The 19,073-nt window shown below is 40.5% G+C and overlaps 2 protein-coding genes across 3 annotated transcripts in view; one reads left to right on the top strand and one right to left on the bottom strand.

Moving 5' to 3' along the window:
* The window catches only part of LOC120554212 (gastrula zinc finger protein XlCGF57.1-like), a 443,376-nt gene that overhangs the window by 195,224 nt on the left and 229,079 nt on the right, over positions 1 to 19,073 (top strand). The window lies entirely within an intron of this gene.
* LOC120554238 (oocyte zinc finger protein XlCOF20-like) lies at positions 100 to 15,270 on the bottom strand. 2 transcript variants are annotated; one of them, XM_039793009.1, is made up of 4 exons: positions 15,108 to 15,269; positions 14,799 to 14,964; positions 11,225 to 11,364; positions 100 to 1,477 (listed from the first exon to the last, which is right to left on the bottom strand). In XM_039793009.1, the coding sequence occupies exons 3-4, from the start codon at positions 11,274 to 11,276 to the stop codon at positions 252 to 254; spliced, it is 1,278 nt and encodes a 425-aa protein (XP_039648943.1). In that variant the 5' UTR covers positions 11,277 to 11,364; positions 14,799 to 14,964; positions 15,108 to 15,269; the 3' UTR covers positions 100 to 251. The 2 variants fall into 2 exon arrangements, with proteins under 2 accessions (XP_039648943.1, XP_039648944.1); XM_039793010.1 differs by lacking the exon at positions 14,799 to 14,964 and having other exon boundaries at positions 15,108 to 15,270.

The raw sequence follows: 19,073 nt of genomic DNA, 5'->3' as shown, positions 1-19,073 counted from the left end.
TCAATAGAATTCATGCTAACTTCAACTATTCTCACTACTTCAACTTCTTCTCACGCAATGAAGCCAACAATGCAGTGTAGCTGCAGCTTTTCAGCATTCTTTTTTTTTTTTTAAATAAATAGTTCGTAAACCTTTGTTTGACTAGTTTATTACTGAACCCAGCCAGCCAGCACGCGCCGTCACATCCTGCGCCACCCACCACCACAAGTCAATTCTAAACACGTGGGGACACACTGTTAATACCGCACACATTACCAAAGTATGAACACTGGATCCTGGAAAAATGTTACATCGGTAAATCCTGGAACCCAAACAGTATTAGATTCCTTATCACTTTTAGAGAATTCTTTTGTTTTCAGATTGTTTAAGCCTGAATGAGGTTCTCTGCTCTCCTTCTCTGCCTCCACTCCTGGAGCTCCTGTGTGGATTTTCATGTGTTTTTGTAAACTTACATTCCGTTTAAAAGCTTTCTTACAGACCGAGCAGCTAAACGGTTTCTCTCCTGTGTGGGTTCTCATGTGTGCCTTTAGAGTTCCACTCACTGTAAAAGCTTTCTTACACACGGAGCAGCTAAATGGCTTCTCTCCTGTGTGGATTCTCATGTGTGTATGTAAATCCCCACGTTGTATAAAAGCTTTCTTACACACGGAGCAGCTAAATGGCTTCTCTCCTGTGTGGATTCTCAGGTGTCTATCTAAATCCTGCTTAAATGTAAAGGCTTTCGTACATACAGAGCAGCTAAATGGTTTATCTCCCGTGTGGATTCTCACGTGCTTCTGTAAATTTCCACTTAGTAAAAAAGCTTTCTTACAGACCGAGCAGCTGAATCGTTTCTCTCCTGTGTGGATTCTCATGTGTGTACTTAAATTTCCACTGTGTTTAAAAGCTTTCTTACAGACCGAGCAGCTAAATCGTTTCGCTGCTGTAAGAGATCTCATGTGTCTCTTCAGATGTCCATTGGTGCCAAATATTTTCCAACCCTCTTTCTCACCAGTACTACATCTCAAACCCCTGACAGGGACTTCATCATTATTCAGAGAGTTTAAACCTGACTGAGGTTCTCCGGTCTCCTTCCAATCAGCACTGTCATCAGTCTCAGGTTCAGAAGAGTCTCCAGTCTCGTCGTCAGTATCCGGTTGTAAATGTGTATCTGGATCTGAGTTCATGGCTGGTTCTGGTCCTCCACAGTCCTCTCCATCAGCTTTGGTTTCCATCTGTTCAGTTTGTCTTTGATGAAGCTGTGAGAACTGAGGTTTCTCCTCATCATTTTCACTCTTCACAGGGACAGGAGTGAATGGGAACTTGGTGATATCAGCCTCCTCCAGCCCTTGAAGTTGCTCTTTATCCTGACTGATCCGGAGTTCCCCCTGTTCCTCTTTAATGTGTGGGTGCTTCGTGTCCTCCTGGTCCAGACTGGAGCTCCACTCCTGCTGATGTTCTTTGCCAACAATCACTTTCTGGACATCTGAAGGTAAAGCTGAAACACAAACAAACAGGCATTAATCTGAATCTTAACAATGCTTTGCTAATTAGCTAAATTCACTCTCAAGGATGTAGGTTCCTTCCACCCTGCTTTGCAATAGGGGCATTGAAATTAATCATTGCATCACGATGCAAACCAAACAATTCCGCCTTGATGCAGCGACAGACCATAATCAATTATTGCCTGCAGAGTACACAGAGCCGAAAGACCAGTGCTCTTCATCAGATTCAGACTGATCTCATTAAGTGGCGTATGTATGACACGCCAATTCGTATGCCATTTTGGCGCCTTATCAAGACGCAAAAATTCTTTTTATCATTTTTATCAACGCTATTGATATTGAATTGCTATTGACTTACATTACCTTGCGATTGCGAGTCAATTTACGCCATAGCGTAGGGATGCCACGAGAACCGATACTTGCGATACATTCCGGTTCTAAAATAACAAAACACAGACGATGCCCATTTTTTTTTTCGAAGCACCGTTATCGCCGATGCCAGTGTTAGCAGCATCGGTGCTGCGCCTCTTCCGGAACTGATGGGGGCAGTATACGCTTCAGAGTGTTCAAGTCAATACATTCAGAAGTAGGAGGTCACGAACAAGTGGCCGAAGTCCGGTAGATATCTTTCGAAAAAATATGAACGAGAGTCAACGGAGATAAATTCTACCAGACCTAAAAAAACAGCATGTTCACTGCAAACTCACAGTCTTCTCTTCCCGATTTACAGCTCCCCTCTCTTGGCTTCAAATAACTCACCGTTGTCTGCGCTGAACAGGCTACACGTTGTAAACAGCCGTGGCCCGCTTGCCTGGTCCTCCGGTAACGTTAGCCGTTAGCAGAGTTAGCATGGCGGCGTTAGCCAGGACCCGTCGGGATCACTTTACTGGCTGTGTCTCAATTCTTTTGGCAAGTAACCAACTCGGGTATTCTAGCTATATAATTCAATGCGAGTACACAAATGTTGAAATGACATAAAATGCACGTCCCTTGTAGCCGTGATAAATTAGCCTGAAGATAATGCTTAGCTACCTGTTCAGGAGGAAATTAGCCACCTCGGCATCCTTTTGGGCTCTAAGCTGTCTCCATCTTTCAAATACATCTCCCATATTTACCCGGGGTTTGTAACGTCACTGGTCACGCAACTGTTAGAAACACTGTTGTTGCTTTTGCACAGGACCTTTTGAAAAGATGCCTGGAAGTCTGGAATGTGTCTGGGGACACTAGTTGTTGCACTATGACCATTAATTGCACTTTATTATGTTGTTCTATAGCACATGTTTTGTAGGTCTTGTTATGATATTTTTCAAATATTTCAATAAAGAAGTTCATGTTTTAAGTAAAAGTACATGGAATCTTAGAAAATCCTTTTCTTTTACCGCGTTATCGAAATCGGCATCGAGAATCGTATCTTTTACTGGTATTGGCACCGACTACTGAATTTTTGGTATCGTGACACCCCTAGCGAGTAGTATGAAAGCCCGAAAATCCACATAGGGAGGTTGGTCGGGGTTGTGGATGGGTAAAACACAGGAGACCGGGCATCGTGTCCCGCGTGTTCCGTTTCCTAAACCCAACCGTCCCGTTCTTCTTTTCCTAAACCCAACCCCGTTATTGTTTAGCTAAACCCAACCGTCCGAAAAGCGATTATGCTTCTTAAAGGGGTGATAGAATGCAAAACTGATTTTACCTTGTCATAGTTGAATAATGACAGTTTAGTGGGTAACTAGGACATACATAGAACCTCTAAATCCCATTGACACCTCTTTTCTTTGCAAATCTCACTATTTGAAACTGCCACTGAAAACGGGCGAATCTCAACAAGCCTCATAGTTGACGTCAACTATTGCGGCTCCTCCTCATTTGGCTCTAGTCTCTCTCTTTGTCACGCCCCAACATTTGCATAGGCTACACAACTGACCTGAGATCAGTTAGTCTTCTGAATCTAGGTCGTGCCGATCTCAGAAATTGTATACATTGTTCATATGCTATTTTACCATTAAATTCACTTCTGAGACTTTTTTATGCGATAAATCAACTATGTAGAGGTCAAATATGGGCCGTTTTACGAAAATTGATGTCTAATTGCAAATTTTGTCCGACTGTGTGTCGGAGTTCAGAGGCTGGTGCTGCCTGTGTAGCTGCCTCGCCGCCTGGCCTGCCTTCCTTCACAGACCCCGGCCTGCTGTGAGGCAGATGTAGCTCAGTCACGGCTGGCAACCCACAGCACTCCATACCTGCGCAAAGTCACCGTTTTGGGCTACGAAACGCCGCTGCTCTGACAGAGCTCCAGGGCCTCCAACTCCCCTCTTCCTGCTAGCTAAATGCCCGGTGTATGTGAGTGAAAGCGCGGTCAGCGAGCTTGTTACGCCAGCATTCTCTTACCACAGGTTCCAGTTACTCTTTTAAATGTGTGTAATTATAATGTGTTGAGTTATTTAAACAAACGATTGGGGAAATATACGCCGCTTGTCCGTGAGTCTCATTGATAGAGCCTGCGGCTGGATGGAGCTCTATCAATGAGAGCTAGCTAGCCTCCTCTTAGAATTCCTCTGGAATTCACAAAAATTCATTAACTTGAAATCTGACAGTTTTCAGCTTTATAAGACATTTAGTTAGATGTATACGTGGCGTGACGAAATTCAAACTGTAAATATACTCGAATTATGCCGAAAAGGAAGCTAACTATCTGTGATTTGTAGCTGTGATTGAAGGGACAGTCACAGCTAACGAAACAGCTAGCTAGTCTTCACAAATATTAACTTGAAATTGGACACCATTGTTAGGTTTATAAGACATATAGTTAGATGTTGTGTAAGTGGCGTGACGAAATTCAAACTGTAAATATACTCGAATTAAGGTGAAAAGGAAGCTAACTATCCGTGGTTTGTAGCTACACATAGCTAGGATTGAAGGGACAGTCGCAGCTAACGAAACACTTTGTCTTCACAAATATTAATTAACTTGAAATCGGACACAGTTGTTAGCTTTATAAGACCTTTAGTTAGATTTTGTATAAGTGGCGTGACGTGTGTAACATGTGGTAAGAGATTGCTGGTGTAACAAGCTCGCTGACGGCGCTCTCACTCTCACACAACGGGCCATTTAGCTAGCAGGAAGAGGGGAGTTGAAGGCCCTGGAGCTCTGTCAGGGCAGCGGTGTTGGTAGTCCCTGCTGTGGGCTGCCAGCCGTGACGGAGCTCCAAGTACCTCATAGCAGGCCGGGGTCTGTGAAGGAAGGCAGGCCGGGCAGCACCGGCGAGGCAGCACCAGCGGCTGACCTCCGACACACAGTCTTACCAAATTTGCAATTAGCCATCAATTTTCGTAAAACGGCCCATATTAGAGCTTTATATAGTTGATTTCTCGCTTAAAAAAGTCTCAGAAGTGAATTTAATAACGAAATAGCACGACAAACAATGTATAACTTTGCAGTGTCTGAAATATGAGGCCTGCTGCCGAGTCTCCCATATGTTTCTATGTAGTTTGCTCAAACCAATCAGCGCGTAGCTCATTCTGAATATTCATTAGCATACCATATTTGGAAGAAAAGCTCTTGTTCCAAATAGAGCCATATTCACAGGGTAGTTAAGGGCCTAATAAAATAGCATTCGAGCAATTGTCAGCCCAACCAATGTTACATACCCCATTAGGAGACCTTAAGAAACAGTGTAAAATACCCTATATAATCATTCTATCACCCCTTTAATAACATGCCAAAATGGCATACGAATTGGCGTGCCATACATACGGCACTTGTTGAGATCAGTCTGCAACCCGTCTGCTGTATATGGCGTTGACATACATTACATTGACTCAACCCAAAATACTCAAAACAATGATTATCATCCAATATTGTTTTTCACCTCATAGTTAACTTATTATGTACATATTTACATGTAAACACTTTGATCTTAAAACTTACCATCCGTTTTTAACTTTAAAATTTATTTTGAAAATCACTCAGTACATTTCCAATAATGACGGCAATGGGTAATTAGGTAATCTGACTATAACATACTAATATTGGAACACACCTCAAACATGATTTGCATGTGGTCTTTTTCAACTTATTATAAACCGTGGTGACAGCTTTGGCGTTATGGGTCAAAATTGACCCGTGTAGATTTAGGGTAGGAAAAGGGCTAAGTCTTTGAACAAGAATACACATCTAATGAAGATGAGGGTCTAAATGACCCAGGTCTGTAAAAGGGTTCTCTAAATTAAAAATAACTGACAAGGCAGAGCACCAACTGAGAACATCAACCCAACATCTATCTACAAACACCCTTCCATGTTTGTTGTTGGTTCTTCTCAACAGATGGCAGTATGAACAACTCAAATGCTTGCTGTCTTGGACATGTGACACAGCATATCTAGTAGGCCCGGGGCCATTCTGATTTCTCAGTTGGTGCTCCACCTTGGGTGTTACAAGGGATGGATGACAATTTTGATTTATATAGATCGTTTTGCATTTAACATTTTGGCCTATAGAAAATATGTTTGGTGGGTGGAATTTTTCATCTACACGCCAACTAGTCTATTTCTTTAATTGCATTGTCAAGACTGGGTAACTGACTTTTAGGGATAATATACTGATTTCACTTTGTGTAGGTTGATAAATGTGATGCCTTTTTTAGAGAGCTTTTTTACAATCAGGATCATATTGTGGTCAGATAGCCCTGTGACCAAATTGTAAGAGGTTTTTATTCTTTCTGGTCTATTTGTGAACGCCAAATCAATCAGTGTCTCTGATGAACTAGTTATCCTCGTAGGCCCTTCAATTACCTGTTGGAATTCGAAATTCGAAATTACTTGAAACAGGTTTTAGCGCTTTCCTTTTTATTTTATCATGTTAAAATTTCCTAATAAGTGGCCGGGTTGGTTCAGTGTGTAGAGCAGGCGCACATATACTGAGAGGTTTATGCCTCGCCGCAGAGGTCCAGGGTTCGAATCCGACCTGTGACGATTTCCTGCATATCACCCCCCCCTCTCTCTCCTCTTTCTCACCTAGCTGCGGTTTATCATTTTTAGGAATAGCACCTCGGATATTTAAATGTCCTCCTAATAATCTGCTTTAGCCTGAGAGTCCCACAGCACTCAAGCCTGGTTTACAGCACGGAAAAGTTTAATACAGCGGTGTTTCACAATTGCAGGATTTAACTTACGTTTTGTTTAGTGATGCACACATTAGTTTGTTAGTTTTTGCACATGATTTTGTGCAAGACGTCGCAACGCTCGGCAGGATCACTGCTGGTGATGTAGTTAAAGGAATATGCTACCGTTTGTTGAAATAGGGCTTATCCCGGTCTCCCCTAGCTGTAGATAGGTGGGCCAACGCATTGGCGTATCCCTTTAAGTCAGCTGGAAACTCACCCAGTCTGGCGGCTTCGGCGGCAAGCAGATTGCGGTTTAATAGGGCTGGGGGTAAACGATTATTTATTAAACGACTAATTGGACGATTATTTTTCTGTTGCTCGATTAATAAAAAACATAATGTATCTCAAATAAATACCAAAATTTTTTTAATAATATACTTTATTAAACAGTTTTGCACAGCAAAAAATCTTCTGCTTTACACAAAATTAAATACAATCATTTTACTGTTATACAAAATGAAAGGCCAGCCTGTTTACTCTTTTGCAGTACAAACATAACTCTCTCATAACTCTAAAAAATGAATAAGTTGTAGTGCAAAAAAACACCGTGCAGTGCACAGTATAGACATTCCTGAGAGTGTTTAACACAATATAAAATTCCAGTTTTACAGTCCCAACATAAATCTCTCCTGTACAAAGCTACTGCAATCTGACTGCTACCGTTAGCTAGATCTAGCAGCTGTACACTTTGGTGGTGCTAGGCTAACAAACGCATCCTAGCTCTCTGTGTGTTCATGCTAGGTTAGTAGCTAACGTTCACCTTAGCTAACGTTAGCTACTACAGATAGCTGTGTTCTGCAGCCGTAAGCTAGCTTCCATTCAAGCCAACATTAGATGATATCTAACGTTAGCTAGACACAGCTGTCATGGCGCCAGTAGCTAGCTAACGTTAACATTAGCTACTAACCTAGCACGAACAAACTGCACGGAGAGCTAACATAGTTAGCTAGCACCACCGACGCAAACATGAAATTAAATTTAGTCAACGTTAGTACTACTTGTTAGTCTCCTTCACAAGTGACAATGGGGTGCCTCCGTTTCAGATGCTCCCAAATTGCTGTTGTGCTGGTGTGGTATGCCAACTCCATTTGGCAAAGAGCACAAATAACGACACCTTTTACCTTCGATGATTTAGGGCGAGCTGTTTTTTAGGACTTTCTTTTATTGGGGCTTTTTGCAGGGCTTTGTTGGGAATTATGTGAGAAGGTTGCTGTTTCGTTCTCCATTCTGCAATGTTTTGGTCTCCCACGTGTGTGTGGCGAGCTGTTGCGAAGCGTTGACGCAAAAATTTGACGTCGACGTAATTTTAATTCATCGACGCATCGCTACAGGCCTACGGTTTAAGATAGTAAATTCAATAATGCAGGGTAGTCTCTGCGAGTGCCGCGCGATGGTGATCTGGACGCACATCTCCCTCAACTTATTTGAAGAAGTAGCATTTGGGTAGGGCTGCAGCTATCGATTATTTTATTAATCGAGTATTCTACCGATTATTCCACTGATTAAAGAAGTAATTGGATAAGAAATACTTTTCTTTTATTGAAGAGCAATAACATACAATAGTTTGGTTTAATTTTTGGGAAAAAGCAAAATTTTTATTGCCTACATTGCTTACAATATCATCTCTCAAAAAACTCAACATATTAGGTGCATTTAAGTGCCATATTACATTGTTTTTATAGAAAACCTTTTCTGAAATGCAATTAACAACCTCAAACTAAGGCATACATTAAACATACATAAACATTACCTTAAAAGGAGAACTCCGGGCAATTTTTACGTTAATCTTGATTGCTATATGTATATGAGTACTGCCGATAGTAAAAAAAAAAAACGAGCCGAATCGGTGCTAGCAACACGGAGCTGCTGCAGCTGCAGCTGCCGAGAGCTCCACTCAGCTAAAACGGCAGTTATGGGGGCATAGGATAAAGAGTGCCTTTCTGCCTCTTAACAGACACAAAATGCAATTAAAATGTCTGTGCAACATGAACAGGGCCCTTACATGACAACAAGATGCATTTAGCAACTTAGCCATTGTTTAAACTCACCTACCCTCTTAGCTGCTAGCTGCCGTCTGGGATGAGCGAGTGTGTTCAGCCAGGCTCCGGTAATAATCATCACGCAGCAGTTCCATGTGTATTTGTAGCATATATATCCATTTTGTGTGCTGGCGTTGGTGAATATGAGTCTCTGCAGTGGCGAATTGTGTGGTAGTTTCCCAGTGTTGGGGAGTAACGGAATACATGTAACGGCGTTACGTATTCAGAATACAAATTATGAGTAACTGTATTCCGTTACAGTTACAATTTAAATCGTTGGTATTTAGAATACAGTTACATTGTTGAAATCAATGGATTACATGACGATACTTCTCTGTTTCACGAGTTTATTCACTCTGACTAAATTAAGGCAACTCTATGCATTTTCCAGAAGCCCCGATATGAAATCGAAAAAAATAGCTATTTGCGTGATCAGTCACAATGGAGTCGGAACCGGCACGACAGAGCCAGGGCAGGAATAAGTTTCTATCTTGGAAATTCAAACAGCATTTCACATTAAAGAACGAACAGGGAGAATGAAATATAACTGTGCAGTGCAACCGGTGCTTGCCAGCAACCAACCTCCTTTCAGCGTCCAAATTACTCCACCTCCAACCTGAAGAAGCATCTTAAAGTAAGCTATTTTTTTAATTAGCCAAGGGTAGTCGTCTGCTGTAGTTTTACTGGTCACCTTGCTATTTTAACATTGACGTGCGACTTTACATTCTCCTACGTGCTGATTTACTAGCTGCAGAGCCGTTTAAAGACCCGTTTGACATGCTAGCTAACGTTAGCTAAAATTAGCTCGTGGTAGCAAGACTGCGGTTAGATTTTTGTAGTATGCAGTTCGGGACTACCAATACAATAATCTATCTGCTTGTTCAGGTACACATTCAGCTAGTTGGAATAAAAAGAACACACCATTATAGGCCTGTTTAGTAAGCTGGATGTGATAGCTGCATTCCTACACTTATAAAACGCAATTCAATGTGGAAGTAATCCTGAAGTAATCCAAGTATTCAGAATACGTTACTCAGATTGAGTAACGTAACGGAATACGTTACAAATTACATTTGTGGGCATGTATTCTGTATTCTGTAACGAAATACGTTTTGAAAGTATCCTTCCCAACACTGTAGTTTCCTTAGCCAGGCTAGCAGCCCGGACCGGCATCCTTCTACTTCCTAGCCGCCTCCCTCGCCTGCTGAGGCCGACAACAATCCAACAAGCGCCCGCTGGTCTGGTGGAGGTCTTCCAGAAGACTGTTCAAGCCTTCGCGGCGAAAAATTTTATTTTATTTCACCCTCACAAATAGGTAATTGAGCACTGTAGTGGTTATGACCACGCTTTTCCATTGTCAAGAACATTGCAATACAAAGCAAATTGTCCACTAGGCAAACATATTTGAGTAGGCCTATATCCACAGAACAAAGGAGACCCGGAATTAGGGCTGTGTCTTCGCAAGAATTTGGTGATGCAATACGTATAACGATACATGGGTCACGATTCAATATACTGCAAAAGTCAGGCACTGCTAGGCACTGTTAGGCAAGGACACTAGTGGTGTGTCTGAGCATAGCCATCTAGCGGTAGGGGGTTTAAACATAACCCACACACATTTATATAAAAAAATATATATATATATATTTTTTTTTTATACATAAAATATCGCGATACTCAAGTGTATCTCAGCTCAGCTGTTCTCATTCCCCATTCGTCGGTCAAGTGCTTTGAAGCACGGCCGCACTGAATTGGCGAAAAGAGCCACAATATAGATGGCGATCAATGTGGTAATCTTGACATGAAGTTAGTTGCCTTTGGATACAACACCACTTTCACGGCATCGCTGTTTCAGAGGTGAATTTGGAGAGATTTTGAAGCTGGATGGCAGCGAGGCAGCACCTGCTAGACTGCATGCCGCCGTATCGCAGTAGTTTCATAGTTCCTTACCAAGGCTGTTTTGCAGAGGTACTTTACCTCCGCCGGGTTAATTTAGTTAATTCTGGACACTGAGTCCGACCCACGCTGGGGCTACATTCCCATGCAGCTAACTTCACCAAGATAAATGAGGTCAAAACAGCATCCCCGATCCGTTTGAACCAAATACACTCCATCTAGCTCAGCTATCAACACCGGATCAGCAGCATGTTACCGTGTTGTTTGCTACAGAGCCTGTTTGTAACCGGTAGGCTACCGGCCATGTGATCTTCACCTGTTCAGCTGACTTTAACAGAATGGTACTCGACTGTCTTGCTATTTTCCCTCACCGCAGACAGTTGGCCTGTTCGTGGACTTACGATGTGGCGCTGCTGAGAGTGAACAGGGGAAACACTGGAATGGATATTTGGCACTATTTTAAAAGAACAGGAAACACTGACGTATGAAACTGCCAATTGGAATAATTAACTTGTTGATCAAAAGGTGCCAGAACGCAGTTCCGGCCCACTTTAACCCCTGCCTCCGTCGCACTTTTGTTGATGTTTTGCACTGAAAGGTCTGCATCCAATTTTGTTGAACATGTACAATGGTAAACATCAGCTTACCTTTATGGTTGAAACAGTGCGAGTATGTGTGGTCACTGTAGATCGAGTCCATGTTAACGGGACTTCCGGAAGTTTTCTCCGCAAACTGCCAAACGCTTTATGGACGTAAAATCAAATGTCCTCCTCGAGTTCACTCCAGCCTGTATTTAAGAAAAACATATGCAACTTACAAAAAGGTGAAGATATAACATATCTTTTCTGTCTAAATGTGAATAATTCAAGCCCGTCCATCTCTCTGAGCATCTTCGATTTCTGCGGTTTTCGGTTAATTCCTCCAATAAAAACCGATAGTCAATTAAAAACCGGGGCGTGGTCAACAGGGACAAATAAAGGCCGGCCTCAAATTAAGGCCAGGGAAAATTTGTGTGGATAACCTCCTAAGTGCCTTTCATATAATGTGCATTCAAATTCATCGTAATGTAGGGTAAACGTACCCATTAAGCCCACCAAAATCTGAGTTCAGTTATTTTTCCTACATACTGACATAGTTTATTAACATAATAATTTCTTAAAATGTAAGATTAATCTCTCATTTGAAAATAAATTTATTTATTTGTGTATGTTTTATCATATCAAATAAAGATATTTTATAAATAAAGTCAAAAGTCTGGCATGGGCTTAATTGGTACCGTGGCACCATTTAAGCCCACATGTGTTCCAAATAAGCCCACAACAAAAATTATTGATAAAATATAAGTAATTATTATTTTAGAGTTAGTGAAAACACCAAATATTTATTCAATAATATGTCTTACATTAACAAGTATCTAAAAAAAACATTTCATGTTATGTTTGGCTTGCTTTAGCCAATTTGTCACTTGAACCAATAACAACCATCATCAAACCACAAACATAACTTGAAGAGCAGCTTGTGAAAAAAGATAAGACTACAATTATTATTCTGATAAGTTACATTCATAGGTTTTATTTATTTTTTTAATGTTCATAATATAACAATTTTAAAAGTAGTAAAAACCCTGACACTAAGTCATTAACCTGTCTTACATTAACATTTACGTTACATTATATTAAGTATTTAAAAAAAAGTTTGTTGGCATGCTTTTGCCAACTCATCATCACTTGCACTAATAACATTTTAACATCAGATATCAAACATGACTTGCAAAACAGCTCATAAAGTACAGCATTTTGATTTCTTGGTGGTTTGCCAGGTGAAAAGGGTCAGCACCCTGCAGGTTAGCCCGGCAAAGTATGAACCTCTGACATGCCTGATGATTTTAGGACAACTGCTGTAATTCTTCCTTTTTGATGTCATTTTTCTCACTGTAAACAAATGATTATGCAAATTAGGTTACATAACAATACTTCTGGCCAGTGTGTGATCTATGATGTACTCTTGTTAATGACGTCAGAAAGGTAAAAGAACATCAAAGTCACAGGATTACAGTAAAAATGACAAAATTACAAATCTTTACATCGGAAATTCCTATCAAACTCATAATTTCAGGAATTTCCTATTGAAACACATGAGATGGGCTTAAATGGAACATACTGGGCTTAAATGGTTCTACAGTGACTACCGGGGAAATAAAGATGATATGTTAACACCAAAACGAAATAAATTTATAAAAGATATGCCTGGAGCCTAAATATGCTGTAAACTTCCCATCATAATTGTCTCTCTGTTGCCAAACTTTCAGAATTATCAAGGTATTTTCATTCAAAGTTGGCTTGCACTACCTGCTTTTTAGCTCACTGTACCATTTAAGCCCACCTTGAAAAAAAGGCATTTAAAAAACATATTTAGCCCACCCAAACCATTTAGGTCTTAATTTGTAGATTGATATAAAATGAATAAGAAAACATTTAGTGTACATACTTAACATTTTTTAATCCTTTGGCAGTGTATCTATCAGTATGGCTATATTTTGACCTTGTGATTAGCTCGCTACGCAAACTAGCAAAACCCATCTTTCCAAATGAAATCAAATAGTACAAATTGGCAAAAAACTACTTGATAATACACAACAATCAAATCATTAATCTCTCAATTTCCATAATATGAATGCACTTACCAAGTTAGTGGATGTAAATTGTTGAACATAGATTCCTTCTGAGGGGTCCCAAAACACCAAAGTTTTGAGGCGACTTTATGTGAGCCTCCTTGAGACTGCACTGATGTAGGCTGGCATAGCTCAACATTGATAAAAGTGATTGGTTCTCAACAAAAACTGATGTGTAATTAAGAAATTGTTAGATTAGATGAAATAATGAGTAGCGTAAGACAACCACCTCTTTTTTTTTTTTTTTTTAAATCGACTTCAAAGTTGCAAGTGGGCTTAAATGGTGCCTGGGCTTAATGGGTACGTTTACCCTACATTTCTACCAATTTAATTTTAACAGATTCAACAATATATTCATGATTTTTTCCACACTTTGTTTTTCTGAATTATGGTACTTTATGTAAAGTATTATTGTCCTAGCGCTATTTTAGTCAATTCAGCTGTATGTGTCTCTCAGCCAAGTGTAGTTTGTAGTAACGTACAGGTGCCAATAGATTGGCAGTAGCTATGGATGTAACACAGGTCTCATTTAGTGCTAGCAGAGGATGACGGTCTCAGAAGGATGAGCAATGTGTTTTACAAAACTACCGTATGCTCTTATTGTAATCTACCAGCAATACTATAGTACCTGTATTTGAAATAAATAGGTTACAGGGTTCAAACTGACACACATGGTGTTAATTCATTAATTCTGACCCCAAAATGCTTTGTCGTTTGTTGTTGTATATGGTGATATTTTTGCAAATGTTTCTTAAAAAGTTAATAATATCTGTCCACTGGAACGCTATGGCTTTTCATTTAAAACAATTATACTTATCAAACAGATGGAATTAGAAATAAAGGCCTGCCTCTAACAAAAGCCTGCTTCAAATAAAAACCTGGTACCTTCTGCAGTTCAGGTAAATGAAGGCCCCAGCTTTTATTTAGTGTTATTTATTTTAAACTGATTGAAACTAATGAAACTTTCCGCTCGTCTACTACACTGTTTAGCTTGCGCTTCCGGTGATTCTGCCGTCCGTCATGGCGTGGTCACGCGTTTGCTAAGGGTCTATAACAGGCTGCATTTCAGCAAAAATGACATTAAATTTGAATGGTATTATAGAGGAAGACTGACAGCTCTAACTCCTAGGCCATGAGTCAGATCTTCACAAATCGTGGCACATAGCATCTCCAGACAGACCTGACCAAAAGTTATTAAAAAGAATGTTGCTCAATTAATGTAAATGGGGAAATGTACAGTTTGCAATTTACTACAGACCTTGCAGCTATTTCCTAGCCTTCCACTTTCTCTTGGACCCCGTCATAACTGCTTGCAATTCTAGTTTTAATACCAGAATTTTGTGTTTTACCCTTGACATAAATATAAACGTTTTCACCATAAATTGATGCCTAAAAAAAAAAAAGTATCAGAATGCAGGAAATGCCGCTTGTGTCCCCCTCCTCAAAAGCCCATTCTGAGCGAGGAAAAACCTTACATTCTTGGTATTAATATCCGTCTTATTTTATTTTAGGCGGTGTAAGAGCTCGTTAATGTAAAGCACTTGACTTACCTTGCTGTTGAAATGTGCTATACAAATAAAGCTGCATCAGTTCACAACAATGAATTTCTTCCATACAGGGTAACTTAAAGAATAATATATGACACGTCTTCCACCCATTCCGCTGGCCAGCTGACAGAGTCCATGTTGAAGTGCCTCTCCTAGACTTCTCCCCGAGCTGCATTTGAGAAAACACGGAGCTCACAACATATCCGATAACACACGTTAGCAGGAGCTAGCTGCGGCTAACGTTAGCTCAGCGCGCGGACTCCCTGCAACAACAGCAGTAAACGCGTTTCCGGTCGGAGAAAGAAAACAGACCTGCTCTTTGTAGCTCCGTTTCAGGTTTTAAAACCTCATGCAGCAGATTGGGATGTTTCTCCCTTCAGGAAACCAAACACTGGCGCACCCTCATCACGACGTAAAATGCAAACAACCGGACGGAGGTCGTAACATCTTCCGAGACCCGGAAACACAAACACAACTTCCGCTACACACTGCCCTTCAAAATAAAACAACAATGTTTTAAGAGTCGATTTTAACCCACTGCGCTTTAACCCTCCTTGTATGGTCCTCGGGTCAAATTCGACCCGTTTTCAAAGTTTCTATGTCAGAAACATGGCTTTCTTTCCAACCAAATTTCATACAAAATAACATGGATCCATACGCTAATTGACGATCACTACTTTTATGGTCTACCCGGGAGAAAATCTGCGATCATCCATTAACACATGTTTCTCTGACCTTAACTATTAGTCAAGACAATTCCTAATTGCTGCTTATTTTACTCAAAAATTAGGCGTTATTTCATGTAAATGAATTTTATTCACCATCAATTCCATAAAGAAGTGTAAAACTAGTGGTAATAAGTTATGAAGTTGGCCAAAAAGATGTCACACAGAATTGGGTGATCATTTATAGGCTACTTTATGCAAACAGGCAAACCAAACCGGAGAGCAAGTGCATTGTCGACAGGAAGACAATACGAGAATTAATAAAATGAGATAAGATCAGATCAATAAGATGTACCTTTCCTAAGGAAACTTTGTAACCATTTTACTTGGGTCATTGAATCAACATCAATTGCATTTAGACCCCCCTTCCTCCACAGATTTTACAATATCACTTATGCTTATATAATGTAGCTTATTTTTTTCCATATAAAGTTATATATTATATATATATATATATCCAAGGAATAAGCTGGATAGATACGTCTAGATAAACTCTCCATCTTCATAAGCAAAATAAATCCAAAGATGGATAATTCCTCTGAAGCCAACTATTCAGAATAGTTCTACTGTTCTACTGTTCTTTATATTGTTTTCGATACTAGATGTTTCCCTGTGATCAAAGTGATCCTGATTATCAGACATTTACACATTCCTCTGGTAGGATTTTCACCTCACTTCAGGTCCACTTCCAGACTCTTTCTACCATCATGTGTCGAGGAAACACCAGGAGAGAAGAAGCTGCACTTTTCTTCCAGGTCAGGCCGGTGTCTGTGTGCGTCTGATCTGAGGACGCCGTCATAACTTTAGAGCCCAAGTCAGAAAAACCAGTGTCAGGAACCCAGTCAGTGTCAGAGAAATCGCACATCAGATGATGTAGTTCTACTATCTGTCCAATAGATGGTGCAAACTGACCATTTAATGAAATTACTATCATCATTGGTGCAATACGATGTTTGGGACATTATGGGCAAGAGGAGTGTGGAGCAGCAACCAGCAAAGATACAGGGAAAGGTACAAGTGCAGTGTGAAGGGCTGCAATTGTTTTATGAAAAGAAATAAAAACATATGGTAAGAGTTGTGTGATTACGTTTTAAAAGAGCCTTCATAAAACAGAAATTAGGATAGTTAAAAGACTATTGCCTTCAATGTAATGGCCTGCTGAATTAGAAATCTGTGTTACCTTTAAATAGTCATTGGTAATTGTACAAATTACTGATGTCATTTAATCCTACTACATGCTACACCCTGCTATGCTCTGCGGTGCCCTGCTATGTCCTGCTACGCCCTGCTATGCTCTGCTGTGCCCTGCTACGTCCTGTAACGCCCTGCAGTGCCCTGCTATGCCATGAACTACTACAACTACTATTTCTAGTCACTGTTCCATTATCTTTATTGTGACTGTTATTGCCACTGTTCATCACACCCCCAACCGGCACCGCCAGACACCGCCTACCAAGAGCCTGGGTCTGTCCGAGGTTTCTTCCTAAAAGGGAGTTTTTCCTCTCCACTGTCGCACTAAATGCTTGCTTTTGGGGGATTTACTAGGATTTACTAGAATTGTTGGATCCTTGTATGTTATAGAGTGTGGTCTAGACCTACTCTATCTGTAAAGTGTCTTGAGATAACTCTTGTTATGATTTGACACTATAAATAAAACTGAATTGAATTGTTCATGCAGATGTAGCAGTCAGCAAACTGAGGAGGCAGGTGTGCAAAACATCCCGGGTTGAAGGTCTTTAGCAACATCAGATTCTCTTTATACAGTACCACAAATGCTGTATTAGTTTGTATTGTTTTACATCTCTATTACATTATGTAGCATTATAAATACTATTAAGAAAACTGTTCTACTGAAAAATGTTCTACGTGGGCACCTGGGTAGCCCACGTAGACAGAGTCCCGGGCCAAATTTTTGTCCCGGTACATCCCTGGGTTAAGGTGAAAGAACAGAAAACTACTTTACATCCAAATCTCACGTTGCTTTAATATGTGATAATTGAATACACTTGGTTTTACAAATATGTATTAAGTATATTAAATAGAAATTAATCATTTTGACGAAACATAACTATAATATGTGCAACCGATGTACATACATGATTTTTTCATGTTAATTCAACAGACTTTTTTTCAGCGTGGTTTGGGTTAAACAATTGGTGATTTTAGACCCTTTTTAGGGAGGGCTCAAGCCCCCATAAAAAGTGTTGGCCAATCGGAGGTGGTTGTGCCAGACTCCCGCCTTTGGCTGAGTCTCGCTCTAATCTATCAGATGGAGAGCAGGAGTGCGGCTGTTGAGAAGTTGGTAATTTCATGGCGCAGATTAGAACCCAAACTGAAACGTAAGCAACTATAATTGCGGAATGTTCGAACATCGTGTCAAATTGGTCGTTATTACCGTGACTTATAAAGTGTCAGGTTTAGTTCCATCATTAAAAAAATGTCAGCTGACGTTGCCGTTCAGTAGGTAGCTCAGAGATTTTCGGCAAGGGAAATTACTGATTACTTTTGCAAGGCACTGTATCCGTGTCACATTCTCATTAGGGGGCTGAGCCCCCCTCAAAGGTCTGATCCTAGAATCGCAACCGGGTTGAAATCAGAAGTTAAATTTCCGTTGTGTATATTTCTGTTGCTGTTTTGTATATTATTGAGATGTTTGTTTCCTTCTCCTGTTGTTCCATTGTGATTGTGTATGGTTTGTTTGTACCCTTGTTGTCTAGTGTTGTCAAGTTTCTGTATTTAGTTGGTTTCATGTTTTCTGTTCCCATTTCCTGTGTTATTTTGAAAGGTTGTTTGTTTCCCCTTGTGATGTCTAGTTTTACTTTCTGTGCTTACCCGCCCTTGCGATTGATCGCCCTTGTTTTGCACCTGTTCCCCAGCCCTTGTATCACCTGCTACTTGTTACCTCGTTACCTAGTTTATTTACCTCCCTGAGTTTCCTTTGTTCCTTGTCAGATCGTCTTGTGTTGCTTATCTGTTTGTGTCCGTTCCCTTGTGTTGCTTCCCTGTGCCTTGTGTTCCTGCGTGTGTCAGTTTGCTCTACCTGTGTTTAGTCCGTCAGTTTGTGCATTTCCTTGTGAGTTTTCCAGTCATTGCACTGCCGCTTTTTGTTCACATTAAATCCCTGAGTCGCCTCCATCTCCTGCCTGCCTGCCGCTCTCTGAGTTTGGGTCCACATTCCCTGCTCCCACATCACAGTTACTTGACTTCCGGTTACGCTTGTGACACAGATTCATGTTTTTTTTTGTTGAAAAGTACAATAAGAACTCACTGTTTACTTTTGTTTTCAAACAGGACACGAACGCCGGTCTCCTGGGGTGAAAGTCACATGGTTCAAATTCTAAAAGTGAAACGACTGATTTCGCGGCGGTTGTAAGGCTAGAAAAAAATGCATCCACTGATTTACAGATATCATTTTCGTGATGTAAGTCAATGGGGGAAAGTCTTTTTGGGCCAGAGGGAAGCAGGCCTGCTCTGACAAAAAACACATAAAACCGCAAATGTATTTCTCTGTAGCAGGCCTTTAGAAATCGTCCTGTTGCCGGTTTGAAACCCA

This window comes from Perca fluviatilis, chromosome 24, assembly GCF_010015445.1.
Source record: "Perca fluviatilis chromosome 24, GENO_Pfluv_1.0, whole genome shotgun sequence".
Classification (NCBI taxonomy): Eukaryota; Metazoa; Chordata; class Actinopteri; order Perciformes; family Percidae; genus Perca; species Perca fluviatilis.
The sequence above is the reverse complement of the archived record's forward strand: the minus strand, read 5'-3'. Positions and strand labels throughout refer to the sequence as shown.

Coding starts and splice junctions, on each gene's coding strand:
- LOC120554238 (XM_039793010.1), bottom strand. CDS start 11,276: ATGGACTCGATCTACAGTGACCACACATACTCGCACTGTTTCAACCAT. Junction 1,478..11,224: donor GCACTGTTTCAACCATAAAG/GTAAGCTGATGT, acceptor TTTGTGTTTCAG/CTTTACCTTCAGATGTCCAG.